Source organism: Ornithorhynchus anatinus, chromosome 11, assembly GCF_004115215.2.
Source record: "Ornithorhynchus anatinus isolate Pmale09 chromosome 11, mOrnAna1.pri.v4, whole genome shotgun sequence".
NCBI classification, from domain to species: Eukaryota; Metazoa; Chordata; class Mammalia; order Monotremata; family Ornithorhynchidae; genus Ornithorhynchus; species Ornithorhynchus anatinus.
The window spans coordinates 35,733,974-35,756,141 of NC_041738.1; the positions used below are offsets into that span (position 1 = coordinate 35,733,974).

Sequence of the window (22,168 nt, forward strand, 5' to 3'; positions counted from 1 at the left end):
TCTGTTCCCCCAGGGATTCTTACTCTAACTAGGAAAAAGCACTACCTTAAATAATAAGCAATACAATAAAAATCAGATCCATTTAGTGGCTTGGCATTTTTTCCTTTGCAGAAGCTCTCAATTGTGTTATCTCACCACTACTTTTTTTCCTTCCACCAAGTTGCAATTACTAAAAGAAGTTGGTACTTTCAAGGCTTTGTGGACCAACCAAGTTACCTCAAGTTTCTGTGCAATTCAGGGGGAAATTTATTAAGAGGTGATGGAATTTTCCTCTCCAGATTGCTCACTAACCTGTAATACCGCAAAGATAGCCTTACGGTCCTGTCGGTGTATAAAATGCTACCGATTACACTTGTCTGCTGTGTGTCCTTGGGCAAGTCACTTCTCCGTGTCCGTTATCCCATCTGTAAAATGGTGATTAATACTGTCAACCCCTTGTGGGGCATGTACTGTGTCCAATCTGATCTATCTATCCCGACACTTAGTAGAGTCTCCGGCACAGAGTGTCCTCAGCAAATATCATTAAAAAAAAATCTCAGACCTGAGAGTATTTTGCTAGTTCCTGGCTGGACGGGGGAAAAGTTCAACCCAGTCAAAGGGAGCTAAGTCAGGCCTTCTCAAGCTAACAACCCGAAGTCATTATTCTTCTTCATTAAGAAGAAGAATTGGTCCTGTCGGTCCTATCGTGCCCAGGATTGGGATGGGCCAATCTGGGTGTAAGTGAAAGGTTTGCACAAATGATTGAGAGACCTGATTCTTCTGCAGGTTTGCCGCAAGGGCACGGAAGCCGAGCGGTGCCCCTTTGCCATCGAAGTCGACGGAACTCCAGGAAGAATCACAAATAGACTTGCCGCACGTTGACTCGGAAGACTTGATTAGGTAAGTGCGGAAGATGTCAGATACTTATAATGAGCCCCTTTCTCCCAGACTGGACCTCTCATTGATCCCTGATCTAAGGGAAAATCTTCCAGAATGTAATTTTCCCTAATGGTCAAGTTCTCGAGTGAACTGTGCTGCCACAGAGGTGTGATTTGCCTGACAATTGGGTTGTTGAGTTTGTCTGGGTGACCTATCAAGTCTAGCACCCTGAAAAACAAAGACCTTACGCACCTGATAGATTCTTCAGAATGTAATTTTTTTTCTGCACTTCTCGCAGGAGGGGGGCCTTGTTTCTGCTTGCATCTCCTTCCTTCCCTAAAGTCTCCCTCCCCCTGGAGGAAGGCGGTACCCACCAAATAGAAACAGCAACTCCTTCCCATCCGCTTTAAAGTATACGATCACCTTGTCCCTTCTTCCTTTACCTCGCTGCTCTCCTACTACAGCGCAGCCCACACAATTCACTCCTCTAATGCCAAACTACTCACTCAACCTCAATCTCATCTATCTCGCCACTGACCTCTCGCTCACCCCTGTGGTCTAGAACCCCTTCCTTCTTCATATCTGACAGGTGATCACTGTCCCCACCTTCGTAGCCTTATTGAAGGCCCATCTCCACCAAGAGGCCTTCCCTGACTAAGCCCTCTTCTCCCTCTCCCTTCTCCATCACCCTTATATTTGGATTTGCTCCCTTTCTTCACCCCTCCTTCAACCCCACAGCACTTCTGTACATAGCCGCACGTTATTCTTTTATATTAATGTCCGTCTCCTCTAGAATGTAAGCTCATTGTGGGCAGGGAGTGTGTCTACCCAATCTGTTATATTACACCCCCCCCAACTGCTTTGTACAGTGCTTTGCACACACTTTGCCAAGCACTGTACTAAGCACTCAATATGAAGAATTGAATAGTTAAGATATATTCTCCTCTGTAGAGCCGGAGATGTTGTATTTCATAGAGAAGCAGCGTGGCTCAGTGGAAAGAGCCCAGGCTTGGGAGTCAGAGGTCGTGAGTTCATTCATTCATTCAATAGTATTTATTGAGCGCTTACTATGTGCAGAGCACTGTACTAAGCGCTTGGGATGAACAAGTCGGCAACAGATAGAGACAGTCCCTGCCGTTTGACGGGCTTACAGTCTAATCGGGGGAGACGGACAGACAAGAACAATGGCACTAAACAGCGTCAAGGGGAAGAACATCTCGTAAAAACCGATGGCAACTAAATAGAATCAAGGCGATGTACAATTCATTAACAAAATAAATAGGGTAACGAAAATATATACAGTTGAGCGGACGGGTACAGTGCTGTGGGGATGGGAAGGGAGAGGTGGAGGAGCAGAGGGAAAAGGGGAAAATGAGGCTTTAGCTGCGGAGAGGTAAAGGGGGGATGGCAGAGGGAGTAGAGGGGGAAGAGGAGCTCAGTCTGGGAAGGCCTCTTGGAGGAGGTGATTTTTAAGTAAGGTTTTGAAGAGGGAAAGAGAATCAGTTTGGCGGAGGTGAGGAGGGAGGGCGTTCCGGGACCGCGGGAGGACGTGACCCAGGGGTCGACGGCGGGATAGGCGAGACCGAGGGACGGCGAGGAGGTGGGCGGCAGAGGAGCGGAGCGTGCGGGGTGGGCGGTAGAAAGAGAGAAGGGAGGAGAGGTAGGAAGGGGCAAGGTGATGGAGAGCCTTGAAGCCTAGAGTGAGGAGCTAATCCCAGCTCCGCCACTTGTCTGCTGTGTAACTTTGGGCAAGGCACTTCACTTCTCTGGGCCTCAGTGACCTCATCTGGAAAATGGGGATGAAGACTGTGAGCCCCACGTGAGACCTGATTACCTTGTATTTCCCCCAGTGCTTAGAACAGTGCTTGGCACATAGTAAGTTCTTAAATACCATAATTATTATTATTATTATTACATCTCCATAAACCTCTGTTTAATGGGATCTTCCTGAAGGATCACTCTTCATTAACAAGTCATAGAACCAAGTCCAGAAAAGCATCGGGGAACCGAGGATACAACTGAATTCTATGGAGAATTATATGTTTCTTCTAAAACCTTCGGTAGTCGTATGACCTGAGAATCGAAGAAGGGATTCTTAATATTTATCCTGTGCTTCTACTTGTGGTATATGTGGAGACCAACACTCTGTGATGGGCAGCAGTCAGCAAATTCTCCAAGTTTTGATGATTCCAACCCCGACTCTCCCATATTTCTCATTGGTTTCCTCAGAGACTCCAGTTCGAAGAAAAGTGATGAAGATGAGTCTGACATTGAGAAGTCTTGTGTGCAGTCAGCAGCACATGTGATCGCCACAGAAGAACAGGTCCTTTTACCCAGTGGTGGACGGGAAATTTTCAGGGACAGATTCAGGACACATGGGGATGGCCTTGAGAAAACAAGGGGTTTAGTTAGGGGTTGGAGATGGGGCTGTTTATTATTATAATAATTATTATTAATCTTATAATAAGAGAAACAGCTTGGGTCAGTGGAAAGAGCACGGGTTGGGGAGTCAGAAATCATGGGTTCAAATCCTGTCTCCGCCGCTTGTCAGCTGTGTGACTTGGGGCAAGTCACTTGACTTCTCTGGGCCTCAGTTCCCTGATCTGTTAAATGGGGATTAAGACTGTGAGCCCCATGTGGGACATCCTGATCACCTTATATCCTCCCCAGCGCTTAAAACAGTGCTTTGCACATAGTAAGCGCTTAACAAATACCAACATTATTATTATTTTTATGGTATCTGTTAAGTGCTTCCTCTGTGCCAGGCACTTTTCTAAGTGATGGGGTGGATACAAGGTAAATCAAGTTGGACACAGTCCAATTCCCACATGGGGCTCACAGTCTTAATCCCAATTTTACAGATGAGGGAACTAAGGCCCAGGGAAGGTAAATGACCTACCCAAGGTCACACAGCAGACAAGTGGCAGAGCTGGGATTAGAACCCAACTCACAGGTCCATGCTCTATCCACTGGACCACACTGTTTCCAATTATGTCAGAGCAGTTGCCTGGATTAGGCTCCCCCGTGAAATCAGGATAGCAGTGCTGCCCCCGGTTTCGCTCCTTTTCCCATTGGTATAAATTGTAATTTCTCTAAATGAGGAATTGTGGTATTTAGGACCCTGTCTATGACTGACACTCAAAAAGAAGTTGCTTCATTGAGCCTAATGGTTAGCCCAGAGCTAGCTCACCAAACCCAGCCCACTTCCAACAGACAACCAAAGTGTTTGTTCTTCCAACTGAGATGTGCAGAGCTTGACTTTGGCCCTCTGATTTCCAGCCTTTGAAAACCAACACTACCTCAGAGGAAAGAATTATTCAGAACCAGAGTTGTGTGGAGTACCAAGAGTCTGTTTCGGTCATGGAGCAGGATGATGCCAATTCCACAGGGGTAGAAGAAGTGAGCAGTAGTTTATGGTTCCTTCTGCCATCTGAATTGATTTCCTTTGTCTTCTGGAATCTTGAATCATAATGAATTGCTGTCCTTGTCCACTCTGCTGGTGACACTGGGCAGATTTTTCCGGTCCCTAGTCAACCAATGAAGTTTCCAAGTAAATGCGAGAATGGGACAATCTCACCCCTGTCCTTCCCCTCCTCCCACAACCCCCACCATATGCTCCAACCCATGTGCCTTTGGTCTTCTGAAGGACCCAGACTCCTGAATATTGCTTGGCCTACAATGACACATTGAAAACAATGAGGTAAACCAAATTATGTTGCTGACGAATATATTTTGGGTAATTACTCTTGGGTAATGTGAGCGTGCTAGGCTAGTACGGTAAAGCATCGAGCACAGTGGGTATTTTTTGTTGTTGCTGGGTTGGGTTTTTTTGCCTTAAATGTCAGCTCAGTTACTTTTTCACTCCCAGAAATACATTCCTGTGCTTCCTTTTGAAAAGGCCAGAATTTTTTTCCCACCAGTCTAAGCACTGGAGAGGAGGGTTATGCTCGTCCATTTGCTCCACAGGAAGGATGGCGCTTCTTCCAGCACAGCAGTTGGTGGGAGGGAGAAGGATCTCAGTCAGCTGACTCTCCGTGGGGGCCCAAGAGCCCCGGGGCTGGATCCTCTGGGCAGGATGGTGCTCTTTTCGCCCCTTCTTTCTGTTCTATGGGAGAGAACAGAGTTTCATTCCCGGAGGTCTTTTTTCCCAAAGGTGTTCGACATTTTACCTCTCTACGGAGTGCTGCAGCCGAACAAGACCCAGCAAATGTCCTTCACCTTCTATGGCCACTCCGACATCATCGCTGAGGTGAAAGCCCTGTGCGAGGTAGAGGGAGGCCCCACGTACGAGATCATGCTGAGAGGGGAAGCCTCACTGGTCAGCTATTGGTTCGACACGAAGGAAATTAACTTTGGATTACAGGTACAAGAATGCATGCTGGGCCTTTTCCTGCCCTTGCCACCGATGCCTCCTCAGCGCTTACGTCCATATCCGTGATTTTTTTTAATGCATATTAATGTCTGTCTCCCCTTCTGGACTGTAAGCTCATTGTGGGCAGAGAATGTGTCTACCAACTCTATTATACTGTCATAGTGTACACTCATTCCATCAGTCACATTTATTGAGCGCTTAATATGTGCAGAGCACTGTACTGAGTGCTTGGGAGAGTACAAAACAACAATAAGCACGGTCCCTACCCACAGTGAGCTTAAAAGCGCTTAGCACGGTGCTCTACACACAGTAAGCATTCCATAAATTTGATTGATTGACTGTGAATACACATATATAATCATACGTATTATTTTCTTGCCTTACACGAGTGAAAATTTCATTTGATTGTTGTCCTTGAGATAGAAAAGAAATATAAGGATGAATCAATCAGTGGTATCTATTGAGCATTTACTGTGTGCAGAACACCGTACAAAGCATTTGGGAGGGTACAATACAACAGAGTTAGTAGATACATTTCCTAATCCACCAGGAATTTATAGTCTAGAGGGGGAAACAGGCATTAAAGTAAATTATGCATATGTTCACAAATGCCATGCGGCTGAGGGTGGGGAGAATGGTACGTAGTAGTAATAATAATAATAATAATAATAATAATAATGTTGGTATTTGTTAAGTGCTTACTATGTACCGCGCACTGTTCTAAGCACTGGGGTAGATCAGGGTGATCAGGTTGTCCCACATGAGGCTCACAGTCTTAATCCCCATTTTACAGATGAGGTAACTGAGGCACCAAGAATAATAATAATAATAATGTTGGTATTTGTTAAGCGCTTACTATGTGCCGAGCACTGTTCTAAGCGCTGGGGTAGACACAGGGGAATCAGGTTGTCCCATGTGGGGCTCACAGTCATCATCCCCATTTTACAGATGAGGGAACTGAGGCACCGAGAGGTGAAGTGACTTGCCCAAAGTCACACAGCCGACAAGTGGCCGAGCCGGGATTCGAACCCATGACCTCTGACTCCAAAGCCCGTGCTCTTTCCGCCGAGCCACGCTGCTTCTCTATCCTTAAAGGGTACAGAACCCAGTGCATAAGTGATACAGAAGGGAGAGAGAGTAGTGGAAAGATGGGCTTAATGGGGGAAGACTTCTTGGAGGAGAGGTGATTTTAATAAGGCTTTGAAATTGGAGAGAGTGATGGTCTGTTGTATATGAAAGGGAAAGGAATTCTAGGTCAGAGGCAGTGTTTGGGCAGGAAATCAGCGGTGAGATTCCTGAATGGGGGCCTAGTGGAAAGAGCACAGGGCTGGGAATCAGGAGACACAAATGCTAGTCCTGGCTTCACTATGCTTTTGGGCAACCTTGGGCAAGTCACTTCTCCGTGCCTCAGCTTCTTTAGCTGTAAAATGGGGATAAAATACCTGTCTACCCAATCCCAATTAAACTGTGCATCCCTTGTGGGACGGGAACTCTTCCTGACCGATCGTCTAGTTTCTGCCCCGGCCCTTAGCACGGTGTTTGGCGCACAGTAAGTGCTTAATAAATACCATCGTCATCATCAAGAAGCTATTGTTTTCCGTTGCCACCTGACCCTTCTGAAGGCGACTTCCTGGGAGAGGTCGGGTGATCCGACTGATGCTTGTCTAAGCTGCCAATACATGAAAAGTGAATTGACCTCGGCCTTCAACCTTTCCTTTCGTCTCTTTAGCTGTTCGATCACATCATTGTAGCTGAAATCAGACTGAAAAATACAGGCAAAGTTGGCTTCGAGTTCAATGTGCTGAACACTAGCCAGGCTTCTCCAGACAGTCCTCCTCCTGGAATGCCGCTCATCTTGCCTTCGTCTGTGAGTAGCCCCCCTGCTCAGGGCTTGTTATTGTTTTATGTAAAAGTAGTCCCTGGCCACAAATGTTCCCCTACACTCCACACCCTGGCACAAATGTTCTTGAAAATATTTCTTCAGGAGAATAGGATTTTAGTTTCTTTTCATATCAATTATTATGTGACTTTTAATTAGAATTTGAGAAGCAAGAAAAATCAATTCAGGCAAATTACGTTTTCACGCTTGATTCCCCATCCTTACTGGGTTTCCCCCCGAGACTCTTCATTTTTTCTCCTGAGCCAGAAACAAATGTAAGCACCTGCTGAGCTGATCGTTCCCCTTTCCTTAAGATTCCATGGAGGGTGGGGCAATAATTCACTTCTGGGCCTCTGAAGTCGCTTATTTGGTTCCACTGTCTACATACACCAAATACACTTTTCATTAGCAAATGTGAAAAATCCCAGACGGAACTTAGATTGGGGACGGGCTTCTAGTTTATGGCAACCTGAGCTACCATCGTTATTCCAGAGACTGGGAAGCAGGTATAAGCATTTCTAGCTCAGGATCAAACAATGGTATTCATTGGGCGCTTTCTATGTACAGAGTACTGTACTAAGTGCTTGGGAGAGTACAGTACAACAGAATTGGTAGACACATTCCCGGGCCACAACGAGCTCAGTCTAGAGGGCAATTTATACTTAAGAACAAAGAGAAATAATGTTCTCTCTGGCTATTTGCCCTGTTATATTGACTCGGGAACGCTCTGCCAAGGCAATTCCTCTTTGCAATGTGATTTAAGTTCACTTCCAAATTATTTGAAACAATACTAGTATTATTTCGCTAGTGTAGGCCCAACCTGAATTATCATTCCGCACGGCACCCCCCACCCCGCCCTGACTCCTGTCCAAAATAACCCATTCCTTCTAATTAAATTTTCTAACATATTAAAGACTTTTCCCTCATAATTTTCCTAGTCATCTGGGTGAACTGTGTCATAGGTTTTTTCAAAACTATCATTTTTAGGGGTTCATTGAATCTGAAAAAGAACAGATATTGAAGCTTTACTACCTCCCCGGAGTGCCTGAAGTGTTTGAGAGGCATTTCCAGGTACAGATAGCCCACTTAGAACCAGAGGACATCGCCATCTTTGGAGAAGGGACCTTCCCCCGGATTTGTATCGATCTTCCTCGCAATGTCAAAGGTACTTTTGTTCCATTCAGCATAGTTTTCATTTGCGAGCACGCTGCTTTCCAGGTTTTCTGATGCTGAAGTGACACCCATTACTTTTGTAAGCGTTCGTAAACAGCTGTTAATCTTTGTCTTTCTGAATCACCAAACGTTTTGCTAAACTCATCTCAGCCGGTTGGCTCAGAAATTGTTCCACAGGTGTTAGGGAAAGAAATGTTTCTTTCCAAACATAAGGTACATTCAATGGCAAGAGCTCTTTGTTTCTGTGTTTATGGATTCAGTAAAACAAAACACTTGAGCCTCTTTGATACCACTTATTTCATGAATTTCTTGTATCTCCAGATTGTTTACAAACTCGATACCTTAATTGCAGTAGCTTGACCTTGTATAGCGCTTTTAGTTTTCCAAAATTCTATCGTACCAGTTACCTCCTTTTATCCATGTAAGTTGATTTTCATAAGGAAATTGAAGGAAAGAGGTTCAATTCTTTTGCTCTAATAATCATTACCAACAAAACGGTATTCATTAAGTGCTTACAGGCTTATCAGTTCAGACACAGCCCTTATCTCTCACGTGCTCACAATTTATTTGGTATTATTCCCATTTTTCAGATAAGGAGACTGAGGCCCAGAAAATTTCACATACCAGGCCAGTGGCGTTCTGAGACTGGGACCCAGGTCTCCTGTTTCCTGGTCCCGTGCTCTTTTCATTTAGGCCCCTCCGTCTCCCTGAAATCTCAGAAGAGGCCAGAAATAGAGCTAGGATTGAAACCAAGTTTCTTTATTCTCAAATCATGCCTCATTCATTCATGCTGTGGGGCTGACAGAGGGGGAAGAGGGGTGAATAAAGGGAGCAAGTCAGGGTGACGCAGAGGGGGTGGGAAAATAAGAAATGAGGGCTTAGTCTGGGAAGGCCTCTTGGAGGAGATGTGCCTTCAGTAAGGCTTTGAAGGTGGGGAGAGGAATCGTCTGTCAGATAGTCATTTGTTCAGTTGTATTTACTGAGCACCTAAGAAAAGGGAGGACGTTTCAGACCAGAGGCAGGATATGGGCGAGAGGTCAGCAGTGAGATATAGGGGCTGAGGTATATTGTTCTAATCCTTCTTGAAGGAGTGTAATATTGAATTCACTTTTTGACCTACACTAAGCCTCAAACATATGCTTTCAAAAATGTGTTTGTTTTCTCAGGAAAGCTGCAACTTCTACACAGCCCATCATTGTGTTTCTGAGCAATTTATTCTGTGCATTCTGCCATTAATCTTGTAGTTTTTTAAGCTGATCGTTTTCTTCACTCATCATTTCACCTCATTCTCTTAGTTTCCCCAGAACTGCTCTCCACCATCTCAGTGTCCCCATCATCTTTGTGGGTCATGAGCATTTTTTAAATGATATTTGTTAAGAGCTTACTATGTGTCAAACGCTGTTTTAATCCCTGGAGTAGATCGATTAGACTGTAAGCCCGTCAAAGGGCAGGGACTGTCTCTATCTGTTACCGATTGTAATTCCAAGGGCTTAGTGCAGTGCTCTGCACATAGTTAATCATAATTAATCATACAAGTTAATCATGTTGGGTGCAGTCCCTGTCCCACATAGGGCTCACAGTCTAAGTAGGAAGGAGAACAGGTATTGATTCCCCATTTTGCAGTAGAGGAAACTGAGGCCCAGAGAAGTTAAATGACTTGCTCAAGGTCCCACAGCAGGCATTTTGTTCACTTTGTTATTCACCCTGTTTTGTCAATCATGAATGTTGATTTCTATGGAACCTTGGCAGCTAAATTGTTCTTTAAGATCTCTCCCAAAATCCTGTTCCTCGGATGGTTAATGAATGAAGTTTGTAAAAGGTCACTGAAGTTCCTGAAAAGGTTGTTAGTTTCCTTCGTAAGGATAAGGTCTTATCCACCTAGCCAAAAGTGAAGTGGAGAGTTGAGTTGAGAGCTATCTGGTAAATCTAGGCAGCACAGGTGTCTGGTATTTTTTACCCATAAGTTATCTAGCCTGACTATCCAGTTGAGATTACCCAAATAGTGCTCAATCCTCCACGTTGCAGACTGTGAGCCCCAGTGGGACAGACACTGTGTTCCACCTGATTATCTCGTATCTACCCCAGCGCTTTAAACGATGCTTTGGTGCATAGTATGTGCTTAACAAACACCACAATCATTAATTATTATTATTTAAATAAACCTAACCCCAGTGGAATCTGTCTTACCCTGAACCTTTGTAAACATTGCACGCTTCCTCTCATCACATCACCGGGTAGTCAAACAGAGTTTCCTTAGTGAGTCCGGTTCACCACTTGTGTTCCTTAGCAGGGAAAAATTCCACAGGGGAATAAATGCTAGAGGACTCATTTTCCATTTCCCACTGCCACAAACAGTCAGTAAATGGCATTTTTTGAGTGTGCACAACACTGTATTGAATGCTTCGTAGACTACAGAGCACTGCAGTGGAAGATACAATCCTTGCTCTCAAAGAGCTGTTAGTCTCGGCAAATTCATGGTCCTCCTGACTCTGTTTCTCCCCCTCTTCCTCCATTCCTGGAAAGGAAATAAAAAATATGAAACCATCCTAAGGAAGGCAAGAAGAAAAGTGGAACAAGATATGAGAAGGGATGAAGGAGCCAATGGTCCAGATACAGCGACCGAAGAGGCACCTGTGGAAGATTCCTTTCCCGTGGTAAGGCCGGCGGCTTTCCCTGCTCTTTGAATTACTCCGAGCAGATTGGAAACAGCTTATCCAAACAACTTTCAGAAGGGAGGATAGTTGCAGAAGCCATACTCTGTCAGTTATCTGCCAAGTAGGAGGAGTGGGAAAAGCTACCCCTCAACATTTCCTACATTGTGCAGTCAAGGTTTGAAGGTGGAGCTGCAGGAGAGTAGCCACCAGCCACGTTGCCATCAGGTAAAGGGCCTGTCGTATGCTCCTTTACACGTCTAGACAGTGAGCCCGGGATGCATCGTCTGTTTTGGGGTGCCCTGGGCTAAGTCCCTAAGACCCAAGTTGGTTTGGGTTATCCCCACCCCTCATTCTGCTCAGGGGGAGGTTTATGGGAACCCTGTGTATCTCAATCTTCAGCAACCTTTGGGGCAGCAGTGAATTAAACAATGTAATTTAATCGATTAGGGTGTTTATAGGACATCAGAATGAAGGGTGTCTACTGTGATCAATTGATATCCGCTGGAAAAACTTGGTTGATTTTTCTCTCTTCTCTACTTCCCATAGTTAGATGCTCTGTTTCATTTGGAAGTGGAACGGCTGATCATCCAGGAGCACGCCCTAGAGCAACAGAAACTGATCTTGCGGGATTCCACAGAGAACTCTCCCCAGAGCCACCGAGTTTGCCGAAAACTCGTCAAGTCTGTTCTCTTTCCATTGTATATGTATTTTTTTAAATAATAGATCAGCTGAAGTGCCCTAAAGAGGGACTACCAAGTCCAAATGTAGATTTAATTACTTCTTCGGTGAGAATTAAATTAGCAAACTCACACCTGCCAAATGTCCAATATCATCAGGCTAAAACAGATGGTCTTCAACTTTTCTTTAAAGCCAGTAATTACGAAAAAGAGTGCCAGATGGTGAAAGCAATTAATATTAAGTCAGATAAGGATTATTATTAGAGAACTCTAGACTATTCCTAGTCTCAACTGTTTGATAGCTATTAGTATTGGTATCAACAACCCATTTCCCGATAGAGGGAATTCTCAATTCAAGGCATTTTGCGTGAAGACAAATGGCAGTTAAAATGTTTTATAAATTTACACCACATTTCAGCTTCACACACTTTCGTTTCAATTTTCTACACAAGGGTCCTTAATAGTACTAGCTCTGGTGGGCAGTGATTCATTCATTCAGTCGTATTTCTTGAGCACTTACTGTGTGATGGTGGGAGGGGGCCCCTGAAACTGTGGGGAAATGAGAAAGTAATTTAAACAGCTAGAACAGGGGAGAAATTTTAAAAAGGACAGAGGCGGGGCAGAATGGGAGAGGCCAGGAGGCTGAAATGTTGAGGGTGTGGTGACCTGATCTCTAAGCAGAGTCAACAGGAAAATTATTATTATTATCATCATCATCTCTATCATTAGATTTCTGAAGCGCACATTATGTGTCAAGCACTGTTCTAAGCTCTGGGCTAGATACCAGTTTATCAGAACAGACACAGACCCTGTCCCACATGGGGCTCACTGTGTAAGTAGGTAGGAGAACAGGTATCGAATCCCCATTTTGCAGTTGAGGAAACTGATATCTAGAGAAGTTAAATGACTTGCGTAGGGTCACCCAGCAGGCGTGTGGCAAAGCCAGGATTAGAGCCAGGTCCTCTGACTCCCAGGCCCGTGCTCTTTCCACTAGATCAAGCTGCTGCATTTTACTTCCAATGAAGTAAAAGTTGGTTTTCAAACAGTGGAAACTCTCAAATTCAATATTTAAATTCAATACATTAATTTAGTTTTATTACTCCTCTGTACCTGACTATTCAGTTCTGCATACTTTTGATAAAAAATAAGGTTCCTGATGTTTATTCAGTAATAGTAGTAGTAAAACATCATTTATTGAGCACCTCCTGAATTACACTGTTCTAGGCACGTGGGAAGTACAAAATAAAGAAGTAACTCATTCCCTACCTGTGAGGAATTTAGTGACATAGCCCCTGCCCATAGGCAACTTACACTCTTTCGAGGGAGAAAAGCTTGAAAATATATAAAACTAGAGTAATAAAAATAAATGGAGGAGACATATGTGCATGTGTGCTAAGGCGGGTGTAAATAAGTTTCTATGTGCTGTTGTACTCTCCCAAGCTCTGCTCACAGCAAATAATAAACATTTAACAAATAATAATAATAATGTTGGTATTTGTTAAGTGCTTACTATGTGCAGAGCACTGTTCTAAGCGCTGGAGTAGTTATAGGATCATCAGGTTGTCCCACGTGAGGCTCACAATCTTAATCCCCATTTGACAGATGAGGTAACTGAGGCCCAGAGAAGTGAAGTGACTTGCCCACAGTCACCCAGCTGACAAGCGGCAGAGCCGGGATTCGAACCCATGACCTCTCACTCCCAAGCCCGGGCTCTTTCCACTGAGCCACGCTGCTTCTCTACCACAATGCCACAATCATCATTATTGTCAGTAATAATAGTAATTATAATAGTAATAATGAAAAAGATGGGAACATTTGCTTCAGGACTAGTTTTCTCAGCTGGACTGGGTGCTGAAACTGTAAATTTGTTGTGGGCAAAGAATGTGTCTACCAACTCTATCACATCGTACTCTCCCAAGCGCTTAGTTCAGTGGTCTGTACCAGGCCAATGCTCATTAAATGCGATCGATTGATTGATGGGGTTGGCTGAAGGGATGCTGCGTTTCAGGAACCAATCACCCATTCATTACTTAATTCTTCTGAGAAAACTGGATCCAACCTGTGACTTTTCAAAGTACGACCCCGTTTTCCAGAACCACTTGAGTCGCAAGTCCCCCTGTAGAAGTGGATCCAACTACCACAGGAGAGAAGTTGAAAGGCAGTCTTTCTCGTTCACGGTTTTTAAAGCGCTGCTCTCAGAATGGGGAAACACCCATAGCGGTGAATTGAAGTGATCTCATTAACACTTTCAGAGCTCAGCTGCCCGAGTACATTCTGGATTTCGGCTACATCATTCTTGGGAACATCCTGACCCACGTCGTCAAGATCACCAACACCAGCCAATTCCCTGTGTCCTTCCAGGCAGTGAGGCGAGCCCTGCATGACACAGGTAACCGATCTACGAATATTTCCCTTTTTATCCTAGCCCCAGTAACTCCTCCGTCGAACCTGCCGTTTGCTACTTCACCACCTCTTCGACCGACAGAAAAATCTATTGAAGAGGTGGCTTTGTGACTGAAATAGTTGGCTGGCAGAGTGGATTAGAAACCGTGAACCTGATGCCAATTCTCACTCATTCCTTTTTTTTCCTATGAAAAGACTAAGACCTTTTCTTACTGTCTCGGTCAAGGCTTCAGTACAGAGTTGGACAGGGTGAAGAACCTGCCGTATTGCGAAATGGAAACATTTGAAGTGAAATTTGATCCCCAAAGTGCCAACCTTCCTGTTGGATATACAGAGGTTCTTCTGCCTATCAAGGTAATTCAGTCGAATTACTGGGACATTAAATCTTGTGCCGGATTAGCATTTTTGTAGCATCTTTGGGTGACAACCACTGCCATTCACTGTTCCTCTTAGCAGCTTTATTTGCTGTAGCCCTTTAAGTAAAAGAAAAAGGAAGCACAAGGCGGTTGCATTAAGTGGGGATAGTCCCTCAATCTGTTAGTGACTCATCCAAGATTAGAACTCCTTTCTAGTGGGATATAAAGCCACCGACCCACAGTCTCTGCAGCCCTCTTCTCGATTCAGTCATTTTAGCAGGCTGTACTACGCTTCGAGCCATGCCGCTTTGGATTTGGTCTCCGAATTTGAGGGGGTGTAGAGTTTTTGGCTAGGCCTGGATGCTAAGCTGTCCCTTATTTATTTACTCTAGGTAGTGGGTGGGCCGACATTTCACATCAGCCTTCGTGCCAAGGTCACCATCCCCTCTCTCACCATGTCTTGCAATAAACTGGAATTTGCCACAGCTCAGTGTGGGCAGTGTCAGATGGAAACCATCCAACTTCACAACCAAATGCCGGTTACTTGTGAATGGTACGTCGGCACCAATAAGAAAGCAAAGAAGGTAAAACAGATACGAATCTCTTCCTCTTTCCTTCTCTCTGGTATCCTTCCTCTCAGGAACCCCAAGGGAGATAACTGCAAATTTTAAATGAAGGCTTAAATAAAATTCTTCCCCGTTAAAAAAAAACCAACCCTACAGGTTAATTTGACTTAGTAGGTAGATGATATTTGCGAGGGCGAATTGATATTTGCAAGTTGAAATCGGACCCAAGACCAGGGCTTCAAAGCTTTCCCTGGGATGAGATCCTTGGATGCGCTTCATCCAGATTTCTGAGCCCCTGTCACTGAGATCCATAGATTCACCTCCCCCAGATTCCTGGTCCCTGGGATGAGATCCATAGATCCCCCTCCCCACCTGGGCAGCCTTAATTATCTGGGAGCTCCTACAGGGTCAGGCACTCACTGACATCTTCAAAGTGAAACCAAACCACCACTGTATACAGCGGAAAACTTTATTCCAAGCCTAGTCTAATTATTCCAAGCCTATTCTACCACAGGCACACACTCACACACAGAAATTACTACAAATATAGTTACCCATCCGACTGGTTTCCCCCAGTTCGTACAGATGGCTCTATTTAAGAGGAGTTCAAGGAGACCGGCTGCCCACAGCATGTCTCCTGATTCCAGTCTTAGGTGTTTTGGCCGCGGCCATAGGAGGTTTCTCAGTGCATTTATTCGTTGGTTTTTCCGCGCCCAGGGAACCAGTTCTTTCCCCCTTTTATCAGTTGTTCCGCGGGGATTGCAGCTAGGGGTCCTGATTCGCTGCTCCAATTGCCTGCTGTCTTGCGCTTGTTATCGGGTGAAGCCCGGGGGGATGACGTCTACCCCTCAGGCTCATCCGGCAGTCTTTTCCCCTGCCTGGCAGCAGGGCGGTTTAGTTCCTCCTCAGAACTCCTCTCCAAGACAATTCCATTTCTCCTCAGCAATTCAAATCCTCCTCAAATTTCTCAGCCAAACAATTCAGTTTCTCCTCCGATTCCTCCTTTGACCTTGTTGCTCACGGGGTCAAAGAACAGTCTCTTGGGGAATGGCTTCTACGTTACAAAATGGAGTCACTCTTGCTCACCACAGTGCACACGATTGAATGAATGAATATGAAAATATCTACAAAATAATTAGGATATATCATTGAATTTACAACCCGAATGTGTGTGTGTGCCTGTGTTGTGGTTGGATTTGAAGAAATAAAGTAAGTGGTAGAATCGACTGATAGGTTTATACAGCTGGAGGTTCTGGCCTTAACTGGGGAAGGCTTGTCCGAGGAGGTGGCATTCAGGAGGGCTTTTGTCTATAGGTGGGCTTTGAATGCCAATTTGGGAAAAGGAAGGAGTACCACGCCGGTGTGACTGAGGTAATGGAAATGGGAAAGTCAAGAGAGATACAGTTAGAAGGCTAGCATGGGAGGAAAGAAGAGACTGAGTTGGGGAATAGTAGGTGAAGAAAGCAGATATGTAAGTTAGGGTGAGTTGGAGAGACCTGAAGACAACTGTGGAGAGTTTTTGCTTCTAGCATGGAATCCCAGAGCTATGAAACAAGTGGCAACTCCAGGTATTTGCGGCAGGCAGAATGATGTGGTATGTTTCTCTCTGGCAAATCTCTAAATATTGCCAAGCGAGTAATGTCTAGTCATCTTGGAAAAGATGATAAATTCTCTCTTAAAATGGATCAAACTGTGATTTTTGCGAACCCAGGAAAAAAAATATATTCCGGCGTACCTTCGGCGAAAGTTCAGAGCTGAATTAAAGCCAAAGTCACGGATCTTTGAGATGATTCCACCTTCTGGAATTCTTGATTCTGGAGAGCGAATCAATGTGCAGGTCAAATTCATGCCAGCGGAAGAGGTAAGAATGGGTTCTACTTCCTTAAAGAGTGAGACATTTCCAATTCTATTAGTCATTAAGACCTTGAGACTATTCTCTGGCCAGCAAGATGGGCCCCTGGGTGTGTCAACAAATGGAGAGTCGCGTGCCCTCTCCAGCCCCAGAGGTGAAACGAATCAAATATCGAACTCAGAATCCCATCAACATCAGTGGGTAGCCTGTTAAAATGAGACTGTGGGATTTTTTTATATTTGAGGTAAATAGTTCAGAACCATAAGCTCAGCATTAGAAATGAAGCTTTCATTCATTTTAGTAGGCTGGCTTTTCTGAAGTCCAGCATAAATGAGATGAAATTACTTCTCAAGATAAACCTCATAGAGAGGTAACAGTGTACTTGTTGTGACCCCAGAGATACTTTCCCTTTCAAGAGTTCCTTCAGTTCTCTGGTCAATTGCTTCCCGTTTCTTCTCCCGTCTTTAGTCCTGAATGCTACCCTTGCGGGGGCTACGTAACCAAACGGCGAAGTGATAACTATATCATTTTAGAGCTGACACCCCTCCCTCCCTGCAGGAACTGGATGCCCTGCAGCACTGAGGCATCCTGGAAAGGAGATTGTCTGCCCTTTTTCTAAAGATTTTCTTCTGGGGTTGTGTAATACTGGCTTTTAACCTCTGCTCCCAGCTGATAACGAAAGATGGGTGCCCGTTAGAGACAGAATGTAAGGGCCTTCGGAGGGGAAAGTATGAAAATGAGGAGAGGTGAATGGATTTGTACTGAATTCTATGAGGTAAAAAATGTTCTAGTATCAAAGTCTCCCTGGGCTTAACTTGAAATCAGGGAGCCTACTAGCTGTGATAGGAGTAGTTAACAATAAGCATTAATGTTGGGTCTGCTGTTTTTGGAAGCCCTCTTGCTCTAGCAGAAGGTGGATCGGATGAGACCCATTGTAGTTTTCCTCTCTTAATTCTTTGGAGTGGGGTTCATTGTCCTCTGGTAGCATTCACATCGTAGTGTTCTCTTCAGAACAAATCCTGCCCTGAGCTAATTAGAGAAATACAGCTACTATTTTAACCTAGTGGCATTTCTTGAGACTCGGATTTGCATGATACACTTTTCCTGTAATTAGGAAAAGCTTTTTAGGGCAATAGAGTTTCCACCAATAGGACCTTCATTTGGAAGTCTTCTACAGTGCTGGATATCTTTTATGGACTCAAAAACTCCATTAGCAGCATAGAAGAAGGAAGACAGGTAGAAGAGGTTTTCAGATTTTAGCATCTGGTTACACATATTGGATGTAAGATGTAGACTGCGTGGCCTATTGGATAGAGCACGGGCCTGGGAGTCAAAAGGGTTCTAATCCCTGCTCCGCCGCTTGTCTACTGCGTGACCTTAGGCAAGTCACTTAACTTCTCTGTGCCTCAGTTACCTCATCTGTAAAATGGGGATTAAGACTGTGAGCCCTATATGGGGCATGCACTGTGTCCAACCTGATTAGCTTTTCTGTGGAATTTAATTGATCCCTTTTAAAAGTAGGCACTACCTACAGTTTTGTGATTTTGCAAAACAGAGAGGCGAACTAAGTGTCAAGGGGATTTATTGACAGTTTTTTGTCTCCCTCTAGAAATTCTACAGCCAGTATCTGGAGGTTCACATTTTCCAGAGTAATCAACGCCTCTCACTGTTGGTTCAGGGCCACGGTTTAGAACCGCGCCTGGATTTTAACCCTTTCGTGCTAGAGTTGGGCCCTCTGATGCCATACAGCATCGGCGATGAGGCAGAGGTTGTTGTGAAGAATCCGTGCAACTTTCCCATTGAGTTTTACTCACTTGAATTCGACCAGCAGTATATTGAAGAAGAGAAGGTAAGAGGAGCACAATCTCAAATTCATCGTGGTTTTGTCTGATCCAACTTTCCTCCCTCCCTGGCCACCTGGAAGCCACATCCAGGGATAAATAGGATAAATAGGTCACGTGGATCAGGGGAATTTATGGAGCTCAGAATTGGCTTAAATATTTGAGGCCACCAAAACTCTAGAAAACAGTGAGAATGATTTAAGATTAAAAAACAGCAGAGAATTTTCATTTGTGGACTGAAGAGTTGGTCATAAGGCCACAGCTATATTTCAAACCATTTAGGTTGACTATGCCTTTCTTCTCTCAGATCTAGAGCTCTTTAAATTAATCCGCCTCAACACAACCCACAAGACGCTTATGAAAAATGGTGATATATTCCATATGGTACATGTTACGTCGTCACAGACAGAACTAGACTCTAAACAATTACCCGCATTTAGAGCCTGGAATTCTGAGTTGTAGCCCTGTTTATGCCATTGGGTTCCTGTTAAAGGAGTGGTAAATCAGACTCAAAATGATCCTTGAATATCTCATTCTCCACATATACAGTTGGCATGTAAAGCTTTTACTAATAAATGATCAGAATCTAAATGTTGAAATTCAGGCACTCATGCCTCAAAGGCACGAGATTTGGCCCCTAACTATGCTTGACCCTAATATTCTGAGTCTGCGCAAATTAATCCTTAAAGGTACTATATAATTGCTCTAAAATAACTGTTATCATAAAACATGAAGCCTTGAGGGGTGTAGAATAAGAGAAACAAAGGAAAATTGGTTTCTTCAAGGCCTTAGAGAAGCAGCGTGGCCTAGTGGATAGAGCACGATCCCGGGAGTCAGAGGACTGGGTTCTAATCTCAGCTCCACCATTTGTCTGCCGTGTGACCTTGCCCAAGTCAGTTCACTTCTCTGTGCCTCAGTTCCCTCATCTGTAAAATGGGAATTGCGATCGTGAGCCCCACCTGGGAGATGGGCTGCGTCCAATCTGATTGACTTGTACCACCCCAATCCTTAGTGCGGTGCCTGGCACATAACTGGCTCTTCAAAAATACCTTTTTTAGAAAAAAGGTCTTTGAGGGACAAGAAGGTGGAGCGTGCAGATGCTTACAAGGAGCTGACCCTGAAGAGCGGAAAGAAAGGGCTTTCAGATTGAAGTGCGGGTGTCAGGAAGAGATTTTATGGAGATCCAGTGTCTTAATGTCCCACGTGTTCCCATTTGGGCTAGATTCTGCGCAAGCTGAAGGGCTACGACTCCTATAATACCCTGCTGCTGCCCCCTCGCCGGCCCGGGGAGAGACTGCCCCCGGAAGTGCTAGAGTATTACGAGGAGCAGAAGAGGCTTTTAGAGCAGCAGGCAAAGGCCAAGATGTTGGAGTCTCTCAATCAAGACAATGGTGAGAATTCTACTCACAGGGGTAAGGAAAATGTTCCCCTGCTGATGTGCGGCCTACCCGTTATCATTTTCCCGGACGCTAAGGGTCACAGCTACGGAGTCCCAGATTCTGACACCGACCTCTCATCCTGCACAACTAGGTGTTCCCAAGATAAATCCCAAACTGTTCATGTCCTCCTACTTAGGGATTTAGCCTCATGTAAGACAGAGACTGTGACCAATCTGATTGTCTTGTATCTGCCCCAGTACTTAGTTCAGTGCTTGTACATTCCAAGCGCTTAGTACAGTTGTCTGCACATAGTAAGCGCTCAATAAATACTATTGAATGAATGAATGAATGCTTGGCAGGTATTAAGTGCTTGCCAGATGCCCTAATTACCTATTACATTATATCCAGAAGATTTTAGTGCATTCTCTGCTTACCTATCTGGATAGTGCCATGGGTACCGATTGGTAGTTTTAAATGAGATGAAGCTGAGCAGATCACATTCAGTGTGTTTTTGACATCAGTGGCTTGGAGTAGAGCATAAAGGAAACCATTATACGATGCCTTCCTTTTCAGACCGTGTCTCGAAGAGTGCTACAGTTTTTCCACCCTAGGAGTTGCTTGATTTAGACTACAGACTCTAGTCCCTAAAGACTGCAAGCCCCCGTGGGCAAGGGAACGTGTCTACCAACTGGGTTATGTTGTGCTCTCCCAAGACCTTAGCACCGTGCTCTGCCTCCAGTAAATGCTGAATAAATATGATTGATTTGAGTACAGGCAATTATTTGGTCCAAATTTTATTTAGCACTCTGAAATAATGACCGAGAAGCAATATGAGGTGGTGGCGAATCAGTGACCTTTAGCTGGGCTGGTAGCGTCCGTTGGTACCATGAATAGAGGAAGAGAGGACATACTGTATTTCTCACTTGTATCTTTTCCCATATGGTTATTGTCTTATTTTATTCCTATCCGGGATCACTAGCATTAGAATCACTAATAAGGAAGCTGAAATGGAGATAGTTAGGAAAGGAACAGTACCCATTTATTAGTTGCACCAATCTTTAATCGAGCAATTTGCCCTTTATAATCAGCCCGGTGCTCTGCTCTGCCAGCTCTGGGAAACACAAAAGATTCTTGAGCTTCCACCACATGAAACTTGTTTCTTAAGCTAATTTGGCACCAAAATTTCCAAATTAGTGCAATTATATTAATTTTGCCATTGTAGAAAGATATCGCTAATCAGCCAAAAAATCAATTACTTTTTTTTACATTGGTAGAAAATAAAACATTATTTTGGTTAGAAAAAAATTACTAGAAAAGAATGACTTTAGATTCCCTCCAGACTAAGTGCTTGTGGACAGGAACGCATCTTGGGGGGCACGTGACCGGCACGTGATCGGGGCCCTGATTTAGAACCCCACGAGTCTAGAATATCCGGAGCCCCCGGATGCCAGAGGAGCCCAGAAGTCTCGGGTCGCTGGAGCCCCCAGGTGACGGAGCCCTCTGGGGAACCTAGAGCCTCTGGGAGCTGGAGTCTAGAGCCCCAGGTACCCAGAGCCTCAGTAATCTAGAACCTAGGTGATCTAGAACCTCACTAGTCTAGAGCATCTAGAGCCCCCAGGTGCCAGAGGAGCCCAGAGGTCTCAGGTGGCTGGAGCCCATGGGTGCTGGAGCTGCCGGGGAACCTAGAGCATCTGGGAGCTGGAGTCTAGAGCCCCAGGTACCCAGAGCTTCAGTGATCTAAAACCTCAGGACTCTAAAACATCTAGAGCCCCTGGGTTTGAGAGGAGCCCAGAGGTCTCGGATCGCTGGAGCCCATGGTTGCCGGAGCCGCCTGGGAATCTAGAGCCTTGGAAAGGCCGAAGCCCCCGGATGTCGGAGCTGCCCAGGGAACCTAGAGCCTTTGGGAGCTCTGCGAGCTGGAGTCTAGAGCCCCAGGTACCTAGCGCCTCAGTGATCTAGAACCTCACGAGTCTAGAACATCTAGAGCCCCTGGGTGCGAGAGGAACCTAGAGGTCTAGGGTCGCTGGAGCCCATGGGTGCTGGAGCTGCCTGAGGAACTTAGAGCACCTGGGAGGTGGAGTCTAGAGCCCCAGGTACTCAGAGCCTCAGTGATCTAGAACCTCAGTGATCTAGAACCTCAGTGATCTAACACCTCACG

At 44.9% G+C, this 22,168-nt stretch overlaps 1 protein-coding gene across 9 annotated transcripts in view; it reads left to right on the forward strand.

Annotated features, from left to right (window-relative positions):
• HYDIN (HYDIN axonemal central pair apparatus protein) overlaps positions 1 to 22,168 on the forward strand; it is a 335,154-nt gene that overhangs the window by 223,328 nt on the left and 89,658 nt on the right. For 7 of the 9 annotated variants that reach the window (XR_005660565.1, XM_029074826.1, XM_039913571.1 and 4 more), the window contains 14 exons: positions 766 to 879; positions 3,088 to 3,181; positions 4,138 to 4,257; positions 5,012 to 5,221; positions 6,960 to 7,097; positions 8,097 to 8,274; positions 10,806 to 10,936; positions 11,483 to 11,616; positions 13,866 to 14,002; positions 14,243 to 14,370; positions 14,765 to 14,956; positions 16,650 to 16,799; positions 18,400 to 18,639; positions 19,854 to 20,043. Coding sequence is in view for 8 of the 9 variants with exons in the window: in XM_029074826.1 (XP_028930659.1) it covers positions 766 to 879; positions 3,088 to 3,181; positions 4,138 to 4,257; positions 5,012 to 5,221; positions 6,960 to 7,097; positions 8,097 to 8,274; positions 10,806 to 10,936; positions 11,483 to 11,616; positions 13,866 to 14,002; positions 14,243 to 14,370; positions 14,765 to 14,956; positions 16,650 to 16,799; positions 18,400 to 18,639; positions 19,854 to 20,043 (2,156 nt within the window). In the remaining variant the exon portion in view is untranslated. The remainder of the gene's footprint in view (positions 1 to 765; positions 880 to 3,087; positions 3,182 to 4,137; positions 4,258 to 5,011; positions 5,222 to 6,959; positions 7,098 to 8,096; positions 8,275 to 10,805; positions 10,937 to 11,482; positions 11,617 to 13,865; positions 14,003 to 14,242; positions 14,371 to 14,764; positions 14,957 to 16,649; positions 16,800 to 18,399; positions 18,640 to 19,853; positions 20,044 to 22,168) is intronic. The other 2 variants (XM_029074828.2, XM_039913572.1) reach the window with 2 other exon arrangements.